At 40.8% G+C, this 15,084-nt stretch overlaps 3 protein-coding genes across 3 annotated transcripts; 2 read left to right on the top strand and 1 right to left on the bottom strand.

Moving 5' to 3' along the window:
- Nucleotides 1-880: 880 nt before the first annotated feature.
- LOC103964301 (putative leucine-rich repeat receptor-like serine/threonine-protein kinase At2g24130) lies at nt 881-5,441 on the top strand. The gene is made up of 2 exons (XM_048583950.1): nt 881-3,718; nt 4,014-5,441. Exons 1-2 carry the CDS (start codon nt 1,117-1,119, stop codon nt 4,424-4,426), a joined length of 3,015 nt encoding a protein of 1,004 aa, XP_048439907.1. The 5' UTR covers nt 881-1,116; the 3' UTR covers nt 4,427-5,441.
- A 405-nt stretch (nt 5,442-5,846) lies between these two features.
- Nucleotides 5,847-8,234, bottom strand: LOC103945384 (heat shock 70 kDa protein). The gene has a single exon (XM_009355942.3). The coding sequence runs from the start codon at nt 7,967-7,969 to the stop codon at nt 5,999-6,001; it is 1,971 nt and encodes a 656-aa protein (XP_009354217.2). The 5' UTR covers nt 7,970-8,234; the 3' UTR covers nt 5,847-5,998.
- A 4,129-nt stretch (nt 8,235-12,363) lies between these two features.
- On the top strand, nt 12,364-15,084 carry LOC103945383 (heat shock 70 kDa protein-like). Its single transcript, XM_048583765.1, has one exon. The coding sequence runs from the start codon at nt 12,649-12,651 to the stop codon at nt 14,611-14,613; it is 1,965 nt and encodes a 654-aa protein (XP_048439722.1). The 5' UTR covers nt 12,364-12,648; the 3' UTR covers nt 14,614-15,084.

Raw genomic sequence — 15,084 nt, 5'->3', positions numbered from 1 at the left:
CTGATATTAATGGTGGATCCCTAATAAGCCTGCATGCCTTGGTAAAAAGAACATCCATCTGGAGAGAGAGAGAGAGAGAGAGAGAGAGAGAGTACAGACTTGAGTGGAATGCTGTCATCATTCAAGTTTCCGCAGGCCTCCAGTCGGTCCTGAAAAGAAGTAGAAAAACTGAGTGCCCTCACACACAAGCTGCTTGCAACTAAACTTGACAGTGCAGTAGAGATAGACAACTTATAAAATGTCAACTCCCTTCCCACTCTCCTCCTCACCTCACGATTATGCTTTCGGCGTTTGCATCCAAAACGTAAGGGCATGTTTGGTATCCTATTTGAAAATTTTTATTATTTATCAAAATATTTTTTAGGAACATTTCTTAAAAATAATTTTCTTTAAAATTAAAAAACTTGATTGGTTTGCGATTTAAAATTTTTAAATCTTACGACTTAAACTAGACAAAGAGATCTAAAAAGAGGGGGTCGCAGGAAAGGGAGAAAGATGAGAGATGAGGAAAGAAAGTAAGAGATAATTGAAGGAAGGAGAAAGAAGAGAGACGATCGGAAGAGATAAAGAGGAAGAGGATGAGAGAAAGAACCGAGAGAATGAAAATAACGAATTGAAGGAGAGACGAAAAATGTGAAAAAAAACAGGAGAGAGAAAGAAGAAAAGAGAAAGACAGATTTAGAGTAAGATGGGAGGAGTGAGAGAAAAAAGAATGAGTGAGTTTAAGTTTAAAAACTCCAAAAACTCAATTTTTATGTTTTGAGAGAAACTATATTTTTGAGTTAGTCTTGAGTTCAGTTTTTTAAAATAGTTCTGCCAAACAAGTTTTTAAGGCCTAAAACTTGAAAATTATTTTTGAGTTTAAAAAGTTGAATTCAAGTAGAGTACCAAACAGATACTAAGATACTAGAGTTTCCTCGGTTCTTCAACAAAATCATAACCTTGATTGACTTCTTATTCCGAAAATATCCCTTTCCACCTTCTCTCCAGTCTCTCTTTTACTACCACAAATCATTTACCACTGTTACATGATATGAGAACGAAGCACGATGAAAGTTGAAGCGAAGGGAATCTCACAAACAAATATTGTTCTTAGGCTCTTTCAGTTTATCAAGTATGGCTTTCGTCGAAACCATGTTTTTTCTTCTAATCCAGCATTTGGTCTCGGCATCTAGTAGTGCAGTTGCTGGTCATCCCCAGAGTCCTCATCACTCTTTGATTGCAGACAAGGCTGCTCTGCTGGAGTTCAAGAAGGCCATTGTATATGATCCGTATTCCAAGCTGGCTAATTGGAAGGAAGCTACTGATGTCTGCAAGTTCACGGGTGTCAGCTGCAACTTCACGGATGTCATGTGCAACTTCACGGGTGTCAGCTGCAACACACAGCATTATCGCGTATCAGATCTCATTCTGAAGGATTATGCGCTTGCAGGGCGGCTTTCACCCGTCATTTCAAATCTTACAGGCCTCCGTAACCTCGTGCTAGTTGGAAATCACTTCTATGGAACTATCCCTGCTGAAATTGGCTCACTCAGGCGCCTCCATCGTCTACTGCTAGAGGGGAACAACTTTCATGGTTCAATACCGGATTCCTTAGCCCTTCCTTCAGAACTCACTACAGTTAGTCTATTGCAAAATAATTTAACCGGCGCCATTCCACCTACACTCTTCTCCAACTGCAGTATGTTAGCGGTTTTAGACCTTTCCAACAACCTTCTTTCCGGAAAAATTCCGATAGAGATTGGAAATTGTCCAAAACTATGGAGCCTCAATTTATACAACAATCAGTTCACTGGAGAACTTCCTCTCTTTCTGACCAATAGCTCACTGGTCAACTTAGACGTCGAATGTAACCATCTTTCTGGAGAGTTGCCCATCAAGTTTGCACAGAAGTTGCAAAATATTCTCTATCTTCATTTATCTAACAATGATATGGTAAGCCAAGATGGCAACACTAATCTTGACCCATTTTTCTCTGCCATCACAAATTGCACTTCTCTAGAGGAGCTTGAGCTGGCTGGTATGGGCCTCGGAGGAATATTGCCCAGTTCCATCGGTAGACTTGGTATCAATTTTACGAATCTTTTGCTGCAAGAAAACCAGATATTTGGATCAATTCCTCCGAATATAGGTAATCTTTCTAAGCTTGTGGTCCTGAATTTGACATCCAATCTTCTGAATGGAACAATCTCAGCAAACATCAGTCAGCTGTCACATTTGGAACAGCTTTTCTTATCACACAACCTGTTCACCGGCGCAATTCCAGCTGCATTGGGCCAGATGACTCACCTCGGCCTGCTTGATCTCTCTCATAACTCATTCTCCGGTGATATTCCAAGCAGTATAGGAAATTTGGTTAGCCTGAATTATCTGTTCCTCAACAACAACCTCCTTTCCGGATCAATACCCCCAACATTAGGATACTGCATACAGCTGTACAAGCTTGATTTATCATACAACAGATTGACAGGCAGCATCCCCCCACAATTATCGGGTTTGAGTGAGATCAGAATTTTTATAAACCTCTCACATAATCAACTCGAAGGGCTTATACCGATTGAACTCAGCAAACTGGAAGATGTTCAAGAGATGGATCTTTCATCGAACAACCTAAGTGGAAGTATCTTCCCACAGATATCGAGTTGTATTGCATTGACCCTGATTAACTTTTCACACAATTCTTTGGAGGGGAAACTTCCAGATTCCATAGGTGAGCTGAAGAATCTTGAGTCCCTTGATATTTCAGGAAACCGCTTCTCTGGAAAGATTCCACTAAGCCTCAACAACAGCCGAACGCTCACATATCTAAATCTTTCTTTCAACAACTTTGAAGGAATGATTCCCTCTGGTGGCATCTTTGAAGCTGTCTCATATACATCTTTCTTGGGCAATCAGCACCTTTGTGGTACTGTTTCCTTCAGACCTGCTTGCCCCCACAAAAAGCTTCCGTTTCAATCGCACATTTTCTTAATCCTATTCAGCTTAGTCATATTCATATCAACATCCCTATCAATACTATGCTGTGTGATTGCAATCCGGCGCATTCAGGCACTAATCTCAGCTCACAGGACTGCGAGAGCAAGAAAACCAACACAACCAGAATTGGTTCACAGTTTCCCAAGAGTCACATATCGAGATCTGTCGGATGCCACTAACGGATTTGATGATCAGAGACTGATCGGAACGGGCAGCTATGGACGCGTGTACAGGGGAGTTCTTCCAGATGGGACAACGATAGCAGTCAAGGTCTTACAGTTGCAATCTGGAAATTCAACAAAGAGTTTTACCAGAGAATGCCAAGTCTTGAGGAGAATTCGGCACAGAAACCTTATAAGGATTATAACAGCATGCAGTCTACCGGACTTTAAGGCCATTGTTCTTCCTTATATGGCAAACGGTAGCTTAGAAAGCTGTCTCTATCAACATTCGAAGACAGGTCTGCGTTCAGGTTCTTCTGATTTGAGCCTGATCCAAAGGGTGAACATTTGCAGTGACATAGCTGAAGGGATGGCATATCTACATCACCACTCTCCAGTCAAAGTTATACACTGTGATCTAAAACCGAGCAATGTTCTTCTCAACGATGACATGACAGCTTTAGTTTCCGATTTTGGGATCGCAAGATTGCTGATAGCTGGAGGTGGAAATTCAGCTCTTGAGAACATGGGAAACTCTACTGCAAATATGTTATTCGGATCCATTGGATACATAGCACCAGGTAACGATCTATCCTCTGCTTAAGCTAGCCGTTCGTTAAACCAAACAGATAGAATATGAGTTTTGTTCATAACTACATTCTCAGCAATTGGAACTTCAAGCATTTCTGAACACATAAATCTAAGCATGGTAACAAAGATCATTCATTACTCAGAAATAATGAATACAATTCACCAATTTCTCTATTTGTTTATTTTCATTTCGAAGCCATTTTTAAAGACTGGCGATGGTAGAACTCGATTATTTGTTCAGTAACTTAGAATAAGCCTAATGCACGCTCGCTTCTTTGTATGCAGAATACGGGTATGGTTCTAATGCATCTACAAAAGGCGATGTTTACAGCTTTGGCGTTCTGGTTCTAGAGATGGTGACAAGAAAAACGCCAACAGATGACATGTTTGTTGGAGGGCTAAACCTGCACAGGTGGGTCAAGAACCATTATCATGGAAGGGTAGAAAAAGTGGTTGATTTCTCCCTAATGAGAGCTTCTAGAGATCAATCCGCCGAGGTGAGAAAGATGTGGGATGTCGCAATTGGAGAGTTGATAGAGTTGGGAATCCTCTGCACACAGGAGTCCCCCTCCACTAGGCCGACAATGCTCGATGCTGCGGATGACTTGGATCGACTGAAAAGATATCTCTGTGGTGATACTACTGCAACATTTGCCTCTACCCTCGGAATTTCTTCTCCTACCCTAGACGACGGCTAGCATCCCGCATCCCGTATCTTTTTTTAACGAAATGCTTTCTTTCTGTTTCTAGCTCTATGTCAAACTTGTCTTGCAATCAGCATAGAATCTCTTACATTCTTATCGATCAACGGTAAGAACAATGATCACAGCTGGATTACAATTATTTCCTAAATATGTTTTACATAGAGCAGAAAAATAAAAACAAATAGACAGATGCTAATAATTGATGCAGGGCGCAGCGGGTAGAAACAAAATAAAATGATATGGACTGATAAATAAGATTAATAAGAAAACAAAAGGCAGAGTCCACTATCTCCAAGTGCAAGGAGAGACCTGAAAACCCTATACACTTTGGTTCTAGTACCAACTTATGACGTAGACACTAGAAAGAACAAAGTTGCAGACTCTTAAACAAGAGAAAGGCACACATATGAGATAGAACTCTCTCTCTCAATATTTCATTCATCAACAAACAACGTCCCACCTCCCCACCTTCCAGCAAGAAATTGGTTTTATATCAAATTTGTAACATATAGTTCAGAATTTAGAAGGACAATAAACTTAAAAACACTAAAACTGAAGACGTGATGATCATCATCTCGTCTTGAAGACGTAATGATTAAGAAGCAAATTGCAGCTCTAATGCATACAAATGTTGTAATATTAGGGAGATAATGCAAAACATGATGAACAGTGTGTGAAAACCGTGGGAAAAGGAAGCAATTAAAAACACAATGATAAGGAAGGAATACATGATGTGCTCAGTCACGCGGCCTCCGACCGAATCTCCTACGCCCACTCCTCGTCATCACACAACTTACACATTTGTCAACATAAATGATAAGATGTGAAGGCTTTAAGTCCTGAAGGTTTATGTTCACTCATTGTCAAATGTCAACTAAAAAGTGTGAGTGCGGCCATTTCCACAATCATATCATCTCCCCGAGAATATACGGTTTGGAGTGGCTTCCGGCACCCCACTTGTGAAATGATAGAACAGACAATGCACCAATGGCACTACATTCTGGTTCGATTTAAGTAGGTACACATCTTAGGGATAAGGATCCTCTTCGAATCCTCTTTTACGAGGATGCTAAAGATCCTCACATCCTATTAGTTCATCGTACATCGTTCAATCAGCTTTCGTTAGATACTGATGTGCATAAATTTAAATAAAAATATCCAAATAATTTCTGACCGCATAACGTAAGATAAACAGATAGGATCCCAAAGATTCTCTTTGGATGGGACCCAAATCCCACATCTTAGTGCATTTTATGATGGAGCATATTACGTGGGTACATCTTAGAACATTTGGCAGTGGAACCACCACAAATGAGTGGCTTTAACAGACCACCATAAACCCTAAATCCTAATGAACATGTAGCAAGCAAATGAAAGTGTTAGATGAGACCAAGCAACCATTGCACCACACAACTAATCGAGCAATAAACATAATACGCCAGGAAAAGAAAGTTTACATCATTGTAAATCTAGGACATTAACAAAAACACTGCATATTTGTAAACAATTATTCAAGCAGAATCACAAACAGAGAAGAAAAAACCAACTAAACCAAAACCCTCAATTTTAGTCAACTTCCTCAATCGTAGGCCCGGCTCCTGATCCGCCACCGGACGTAGTGTTTCCAAATCCGCTACCAGGCATCTGAGCACCACCGCCCACCGGCACATTTCCTCCAGGACCCTGATACATTTTGGCAATGATCGGGTTGCACAATCCCTCCAACTCCTTCTGCTTGTCCTCAAATTCCTCCACCTCCGCCAACTGGTTCCGGTCTAGCCACTCGATTGCCTCGTCAATGGCCTTCTCAATCTTCTGCTTGTCTGCAGGGTCTAATTTTCCAGCAATCTGCTCATCTTTGACGGTGTTCCGCATGTTGTATGCGTAGTTCTCGAGCGAGTTCTTGGCATCCACCTTCTTCTTAACCTCCTCATCTTCAGCCTTGTACCTCTCTGCCTCCTGCACCATTCTCTCAATCTCTTCCTTGCTCAGTCTTCCCTTGTCGTTGGTAATAGTGATCTTGTTCTTCACTCCAGCAGTCTTGTCTTCCGCCGACACATTCAAGATACCATTTGCATCAATGTCAAAGCAGACATTGATCTGAGGGACGCCTCTTGGCGCCGGGGGAATGCCCGTGAGTTCAAACTTGCCAAGGAGGTTGTTGTCCTTGGTTCTAGCCCTCTCTCCTTCATATACCTGAATTAACACTCCTGGCTGGTTGTCGGAGTAGGTAGAGAAGATCTGCTCCTTCTTGGTAGGAATGGTTGTGTTTCTCGGAATCAAGACGGTCATGACACCACCTGCAGTCTCAAGACCGAGGCTGAGAGGAGTGACATCAAGAAGCAACAGATCTTGGACCTTCTCATTTCCTTCGCCGCTTAAAATTGCAGCTTGAACAGCAGCACCGTAAGCCACGGCTTCGTCAGGGTTTATGCTCTTGCACAATTCCTTGCCATTGAAGAAATCTTGCAAAAGCTGCTGAACTTTGGGAATTCTCGTCGACCCACCAACCAAAACAACCTCATCAACTCGACTCTTGTCGATTTTGGAATCCCTCAAACACTTTTCAACAGGTTCCATACACTTCCTAAACAAATCCATATTCATCTCTTCAAATCTCGCCCTAGTAATTGTAGAATAGAAATCAATACCTTCGTAGAGCGAATCGATCTCAATGGTGGTCTGGGCGGTGGAAGACAAAGTCCTTTTCGCCCTCTCGCACGCAGTCCTCAACCTCCTCAAAGCTCTGGCGTTGCTACTAATATCCTTCTTGTGCTTTCTCTTAAACTCCTGCACAAAGTGATTAACAAGCCTGTTGTCAAAATCCTCACCACCAAGATGAGTATCACCAGCAGTAGCCTTCACTTCGAAGATCCCCTCCTCAATTGTGAGCAAAGAAACATCAAAAGTCCCGCCACCAAGATCGAAAATAAGAACATTCTTCTCGCCAGTACTGGATCCCTTCTTGTCAAGACCGTAAGCAATGGCAGCAGCAGTAGGCTCGTTGATAATCCTCATCACATTGAGCCCGGCAATGGAGCCAGCATCCTTTGTGGCCTGCCGCTGCGAGTCATTGAAGTAAGCAGGTACAGTGACCACAGCGTTGTTGCAAGGGTGACCCAAATAAGCCTCGGCAATTTCCCTCATCTTAGTCAGCACCATTGACGAAATCTCTTCCGCCGCAAACTGCTTCTCTTCGCCTTTGTAATTTACCACAATCATGGGCTTGTCGCCGGGACCAGCAACGACCTTGAAAGGCCAGTGCTTCATGTCGCTCTGGACAGAAGGGTCGGAGAACCGCCTGCCGATGAGTCTCTTGGCGTCGAACACGGTGTTTTGGGGGTTCATAGCGACTTGGTTCTTCGCTGCATCGCCGATCAAACGCTCCGTGTCGGTGAAGGCGACATAGGAAGGGGTGGTCCTGTTTCCCTGGTCATTGGCTATGATCTCAACGCGGTCGTTCTGCCACACCCCGACGCAGCTGTAGGTGGTGCCGAGGTCGATGCCGATGGCCTTGCCTTGCGTCTTTGAAGCCATGAATAAGAAAAGAAGAAATCAGGAAAAAATTTAAAAGAAGGATTAGGGTTGTTGAATGGGTGAAGTGAGCTTTTCTGTTGTTGTTTGCCTGATGGTCTGTTTGGGAGACCATGGCAATGCATATATACAGGCATTGGGTGTCTGGTACGAAGGAGGAGGGCAAGAAATTTCGAGAGGTATGTAGAAGATTAGAAGAAGAAAAGAGGGAAGAAGGAAGGAACCAGAGAGATCTGGAAACATTGAACCAACGTGTCCAACTTTCCACATTTGGATTTGGGTTTGGGAGGGATTTGGAATTGGGCTAATCAGCTAATTGTGCATTATCGCTTTTTTTTTTTTATTATTATTATTATTATCATGCATATATAATATATTCATATAATGTGTCACCAATTAATTTTAGAGAACTTTAATGAAAAGTTCTTAATACTGTTTGTTTTAACGAAAAAACACATTTTATACTAAAAAGTCAATTATGGTACTATTCGTTTTACTTTTTATTTTGTTTTTATCGTTAAATCTCAAAGTTTTCAAACATTTTTCATTAGTTTTCCTTTAATTTTATAATTAATTCATATTAGAATTTAATGCATCATGGGGTGACCAAATGATTGAGGACGAAGTTCAGGCAAATATTCCACAAGACACGTTCTGGGTTCGATGTCTCTATGAGTTTTTCCGGCTTCGAAAAAAATGGAATGGGTGTTGAAGTCATCAACTGGTCCCCCTTTTTTTTTTTTTTTTTGAAGAATGTATGCACAAATTTAGTGTTTGTAGCATCAAATTTTCTTAGTTCTAATTTTTATTTTACCGTGTGATTTGTGAATATAAAACATTTTCTTTAAACAATTCAAAATTCTAGAAAACCTAAACCGAGCCCGAACTTCCTTTGGACCGCCCGAGGGTTGATAGTCTATTTGGTAAATAGGTCGTGTTTATTATACTTGTGTTAACATGTGTTATGTCATATCATTAAGCTATCAGGTTGAAAGATCCAAACTCAAACCCGACGTGCTAAAATAACCAATGAAATACACTCTTGTTTCGATTTCGATTAATTTTATTTAATTTTAATACCCACTATCAATTAAAATTACTAGTTTATCTTCTTTTTTTTTTTTTTTTTTTATGTAAATGTTGTTTAGTGCAAGTAATGGCAGCAAAAGGAAAAATATGGGTGATTTTTTGGGGTGCAATTTGGGTTGGGTTAGCCCGAATCTCAACTCGATTTTAAAACCGATCGGGCAGGTTAGAATAAAGAAAAACCCCTCTCTCAACCTAAACATTTATGGTTGAGTTGAGTTGATGTCTTGCCCGCCCATGTCAACCCAAACACAACCCGATTTTGAGCTCGAATTTACCCTATGCACATATTACCATCCCACTGCATATTATATGAGTTATATATAAGTTTTGGAATGACTGTACTTCTTTATAGTCCGTCTTCATATGGATAATGAATTATAGTGTTACCTTTACATTTCTTTGATTGACTCTTTGGTGTACGCCTTGTATTTAATTTCAAATTTGCATGGTTGAAACATTAGAAAGAATCTCCAAGTTGTTTGTTTTAACTTTTGTGCGGATGATGATGTGTAAATGAAATTTTAACTAATATTGACGTTGTTCAGTTGAAAACTTGAAATATCATGCAAAACAAGGTGTTATACGATTGGACTTGATAAGGTTGACGAATCCGAACACATCTAGAATATCCGGACTCAATTAAAATCCAAACCCTACTAAACCCAGATGAAACTCAACCCAAACCCAAATTATAAAAGAATATATTAGAATTGGGTTGACCATCCAACCCCTCCGAGTTGCATCCCTAGTGATTTCAAAAGAAATTGACAAACTTTAAATTCTTACGAATAGTATAAATTATACTTTATACCTTGTTTATTGTTTCAGTACATAGTTCATTTATAGCTTGTATATTGTTTCAGTGTGTTAACTCCATCCACTGACCATTAGCTTTTGCTCCATTGTTGTGGAGCGGGAGACCCAATCACTCGACAGTCGACAACGTTGTATAGTAGAAAGTTAACGATCTATCGACTGTTAGTGGCGGAGTTCTAGAAAATTTTACGTGTGGAAGAACCTCTCACATACATAGGTAATGTGAACTTATAATATGCAAGATTGGAGCAATTTGTATAAAAATTGAAAGACCCTAAATTCAATAGAGAGAAGAGAACTAAAAACATTACACAATCCCATAAACCCTAATATGAGGTAAAGGGTAATCAAAATTAAAGAATAAATATATAAGTTAAAGCCAGAAAAGTTGATAGAATAAGAGGAAGGCAAGTGAAGATTGCACCGTAGTAAAAGAGATGGAGAGAAAAATGAGGCGTTGCTTGGAACATGAAGGGTTTGGATTGAGAAAGCACTTAAATTTTAAGGGTATGAGACTGATATGCAACATCAACATCTCTTATAGTAGCAAGAAGAAAAAATGTAACATCCCACATCGACTAACGGATAGGAGGTAATGTGCCTTATATGTATATGCTCCCCTCCCTATAGCACGAGGCCTTTTGGGGACTCACTGGCTTTGGATTCCATCGGAACTCTGAAGTTAAGGGAGTTCGGATGAGAGCATTCCCAAGATGAGTGACCCCACTGGAAGTTCTTGTCTGAGTTCCCAGAAACAAAACTGTGAGGGAATAGTAAGCCCAAAGCGGACAATATCGTACTACGGCGGAACCGAGACTAGGATGTGACAAAAAAAGGCAAGATGGTGCAGGGACCATTCTAGTCCCTTAGTCGCCTGCCAATGTTGGCAGTTCACATCATCAGATAAATTGAAGATAATCAAATAACAAAATTAACAAAGCCTATGTGAGATGTAAGAATGATTGTGTTAATAGCACCACCCTATTCCAAATCCAAACTGTTCAAGTATGTTTGATGATAATAAATTGTTTGTTTTTCAAGAGTAGGCACCATGCTTCTTCCTAGCCTTGTGGTTAAGTGCTTTTGCGCATGGGTGGTACCTACAAGGATAGGGTTCGAAGCTTGGTGGCGATGAATGTGTAACAACGACAAGGACCTTTCTGCACCAAATGAGGTATTTCAAAATACCTCTGTTTTTGTACCACCAATTTCTTGTACATTTTAAGATCGCCACTTGTTTCTCAGCATCAACATTGATGAGTTCAGATTCAAGAGGTTAAGTGATAATTTGACTTTTAAGGAATTATGTGAGACACCAGTAATATTTTAAGAAGTTTAGATGTAATCAAGCTTTTTCAAAGTCAAATTATGGATTTGAGGACATAGATTTTTTTTTTTTTTTTTTTTGTTGAGTTAGTAGGAGTGGAGATTAATGGAGGAAGACACTTCCTTCGGAGGAGAGATTGGTGTCATTGTACAAATGGTGACATACTTGTGTTAAAAAATTAACAGCTTAAAGTACCCCCTCACTCTACTAGCCTGCATTTTCTACACAAAACTGGTTTGGACAAAACTAATTCTAGGAATTGGATTCAGAGTCATGTTTGGGCTGCACCAATATTCGAAACAAACATCTCTGCAAAAGGTAAAGAAATAAAGAAAGTACAAGCGGGCGTGGATCAAAATGGATTAAAGATTTCAAAATAATCAACTTATTGAAATCTCATACATTGTATATCCCGAAAAGGAATGTTCTGGTGGATTGAAATTAACCTTTGTTAACAGGTCATGTTGTACCAATATGAATCCATTTGATTCTATTTATTCAAAAGAAAGGATTCATTGCCCCATAATAATCAAAAGGGAAAGAAATGTTGATAAAAAAAAGGTTTGATCTTTGGCGAAAATGATAAAAATGGTTGAATTTAATTCTGATATATGATTAAGAATATATGATTTCGAAATGTTTTTTATTTTTTGTGTTCTTAAGTTTATGTCCCTTAATGCAATTTAATTTTGTGATTAATTTAATTTTTTTTGTTTTTTTTTTTTTTTGTTTTGAAGCTGAGCATATTGACATCTGACAGAGAGCATTTTTTGAGGTCATTATTTGAGTATGTAAATATACCTATATACAATCTACTCTTAAGTATATCATTTGAAAATTTTACAAAACTCAAGAAAATAAAAAAGAAAGACTCTTCGTATACCATAATTATCATTTAATTAACTAGTTTTTTCTTAATTATTAATTTATTAAATAATGAACTAAATTAAAAAATTTAATTAATTTAAGTGATGTAGCTGTCCACATCAAATACCGTCTAAATAGAATAAAAATATAGTATAAATAACGGTACTCTTTTTCAAATAAATCATATAGAAGAAGACAAAATCCAAAGTTACCATTCAAAACAGAACGGCTGCGTGTTTTATTTTAATTGGATCATACATATGTGGAAAAAGCAAACAAGCCAACTCAGAGTTGAACCACTCTCCAGAAGTCTCTGGTGTGACCTTCGACGGTTCGACATCTCCCACTGATTTTTCTGACAACCTCCCAGTCCCTTCCACCACCTTCTCTTCCTCTCCCATGAAGCCCTCCACGAACCCTACTCACCCATATAAATTTGAACCCCCAAACCCTGCCTCACCGTCAAACCAAAAGCATACCAGACAACCACAAAATTCAAATTTCCAGAGCAAACAGATTTTGCTTCCTTTTTCGTTGTTTTCATAAACCAGTTATTCAATAGTTTCTCACTGATTTGTTGTCCATGGCTGCAAAGACGCAAGGCAAGGCCATCGGCATCGATCTCGGCACCACCTACAGCTGCGTCGGGGTGTGGCAGAACGACCGCGTTGAGATCATAGCCAATGACCAGGGAAACAGGACCACCCCTTCCTATGTCGCCTTCACCGACACGGAGCGTTTGATCGGCGATGCAGCGAAGAACCAAGTCGCTATGAACCCCCAAAACACCGTTTTCGACGCCAAGAGACTCATCGGCAGGCGGTTCTCCGACCCTTCTGTCCAGAGCGACATGAAGCACTGGCCTTTCAAGGTCGTTGCTGGTCCTGGCGACAAGCCCATGATTGTGGTAAATTACAAAGGCGAAGAGAAGCAGTTTGCGCCGGAAGAGATATCGTCAATGGTGCTGACTAAGATGAGGGAGATTGCCGAGGCTTATTTGGGTCACCCTTGCAACAATGCTGTGGTCACTGTACCTGCTTACTTCAATGACTCGCAGAGGCAGGCCACAAAGGACGCGGGCTCCATTGCCGGGCTCAATGTGATGAGGATTATCAACGAGCCTACTGCTGCTGCCATTGCTTACGGTCTTGACAAGAAGGGATCTCGGAGTGGCGAGAAGAATGTTCTTATTTTCGATCTCGGTGGCGGGACTTTCGATGTTTCTTTGCTCACAATTGAGGAGGGGATCTTCGAAGTGAAGGCTACTGCTGGTGATACTCATCTTGGTGGTGAGGATTTTGACAACAGGCTTGTCAATCACTTTGTGGCAGAGTTTAAGAGAAAGCACAAGAAGGATATTAGTAGCAACGCCAGAGCTTTGAGGAGGTTGAGGACTGCATGCGAGAGGGCAAAAAGGACTCTGTCTTCCACCGCTCAGACCACCATTGAGATCGATTCGCTCTACGAAGGTATTGATTTCTATTCTACAATTACTAGGGCGAGATTTGAAGAGATGAATATGGATTTGTTTAGGAAGTGTATGGAACCTGTTGAGAAGTGTTTGAGGGATTCCAAAATCGACAAGAGTCGGGTTGATGAGGTTGTTTTGGTTGGTGGGTCAACGAGAATTCCTAAAGTTCAGCAGCTTTTGCAAGATTTCTTCAATGGCAAGGAATTGTGCAAGAGCATAAACCCTGACGAGGCCGTTGCTTATGGTGCTGCTGTTCAAGCTGCAATTCTAACCGGCGAAGGGAATGAGAAGGTCCAAGATTTGTTGCTTCTTGACGTCACTCCTCTCAGCCTCGGTCTTGAGACTGCAGGTGGTGTCATGACGGTCTTGATTCCGAGAAACACCACCATTCCTACCAAGAAGGAGCAGATCTTCTCTACCTACTCTGACAACCAGCCAGGAGTGTTAATTCAGGTGTATGAAGGAGAGAGGGCTAGAACCAAGGACAACAACCTCCTCGGTAAATTTGAACTCACGGGCATTCCTCCGGCGCCAAGAGGTGTCCCTCAGATCAATGTCTGCTTTGACATTGATGCAAATGGTATCTTGAATGTGTCGGCGGAAGACAAGACTGCTGGAGTGAAGAACAAGATCACCATTACCAACGACAAGGGAAGATTGAGCAAGGAAGAGATTGAGAGAATGGTGCAGGAGGCAGAGAGGTACAAGGCTGAAGATGAGGAGGTGAAGAAGAAGGTAGATGCCAAGAACTCCCTCGAGAATTTCGCATACAACATACGGAACACCATCAAGGATGAGAAGATCGCTGGAAAATTAGATCCTGCAGACAAGCAGAAGATTGAGAAGGCCATTGACGAGGCAATCGAGTGGCTAGATCGGAACCAGTTGGCCGAGGTGGAGGAATTTGAGGATAAGCAAAAGGAGTTGGAGGGATTGTGCAACCCGATTATTGCCAAAATGTATCAAGGTGCTGGTGGGGATGTGCCGATGGGCGGTGGTGCTCAGATGCCTGGAGGTGGAAACGCTAGCTCTGGTGGTGGATCAGGAGCCGGACCTAAGATTGAAGAGGTTGATTAAGCTTGAAGAGGTTTCTAAGCGACGTTCAGCTTGTGAACTCTGCTCTTTTTATACTGAGTTATCTTGAGTTAGCAGATGCGGAATAATGCAGAGCTGTGGCTATAGGAATTATGAGAGGGTTTGTATAATATTATTACTGATTTATGTTTCAGCGTCTTCTGGAATCAAATTAAAACCACGTTTTCCTCAAATTTCAAAGAATGTACTGATTTTTTAGGTTTCTATTTGGACTCTCTCAGAGCATGATAAGAACCGTGTGGAAGAACTGATTTCCCGTTAGTCGTGTAGATTATTAAGGCACTAACTGATAGCTGGAATTCAGTTAGGAATATGCTAAAGGGACGTTCCTGTTCACAAGCTTATACGGTCACTTGATCAGTAGACCTCTCACACAAGCTTATACATTCACTTGATCACTACACCTATCACTAGTATTGAGCATAAGGCACTGCGTGAGTAGAAAGCCTCTCT

Source organism: the organism of the source record quoted next, unplaced genomic scaffold, assembly GCF_019419815.1.
Source record: "Pyrus x bretschneideri cultivar Hongxiangsu unplaced genomic scaffold, Pyrus_bretschneideri_v1 Contig20, whole genome shotgun sequence".
NCBI lineage: Eukaryota > Viridiplantae > Streptophyta > Magnoliopsida > Rosales > Rosaceae > Pyrus > Pyrus x bretschneideri.
Note: the sequence above shows the minus strand (reverse complement) of the source record. Positions and strands in the feature narration are given on the sequence as shown.

Bases quoted from the DNA above. Each gene is read 5' to 3' on its own strand.
- LOC103945383 (XM_048583765.1), top strand. From the start codon at position 12,649: ATGGCTGCAAAGACGCAAGGCAAGGCCATCGGCATCGATCTCGGCACC.
- LOC103945384 (XM_009355942.3), bottom strand. From the start codon at position 7,969: ATGGCTTCAAAGACGCAAGGCAAGGCCATCGGCATCGACCTCGGCACC.
- LOC103964301 (XM_048583950.1), top strand. From the start codon at position 1,117: ATGGCTTTCGTCGAAACCATGTTTTTTCTTCTAATCCAGCATTTGGTC. The intron at 3,719-4,013 runs GTAACGATCTAT...CTTTGTATGCAG, and splicing joins CATTGGATACATAGCACCAG to AATACGGGTATGGTTCTAAT.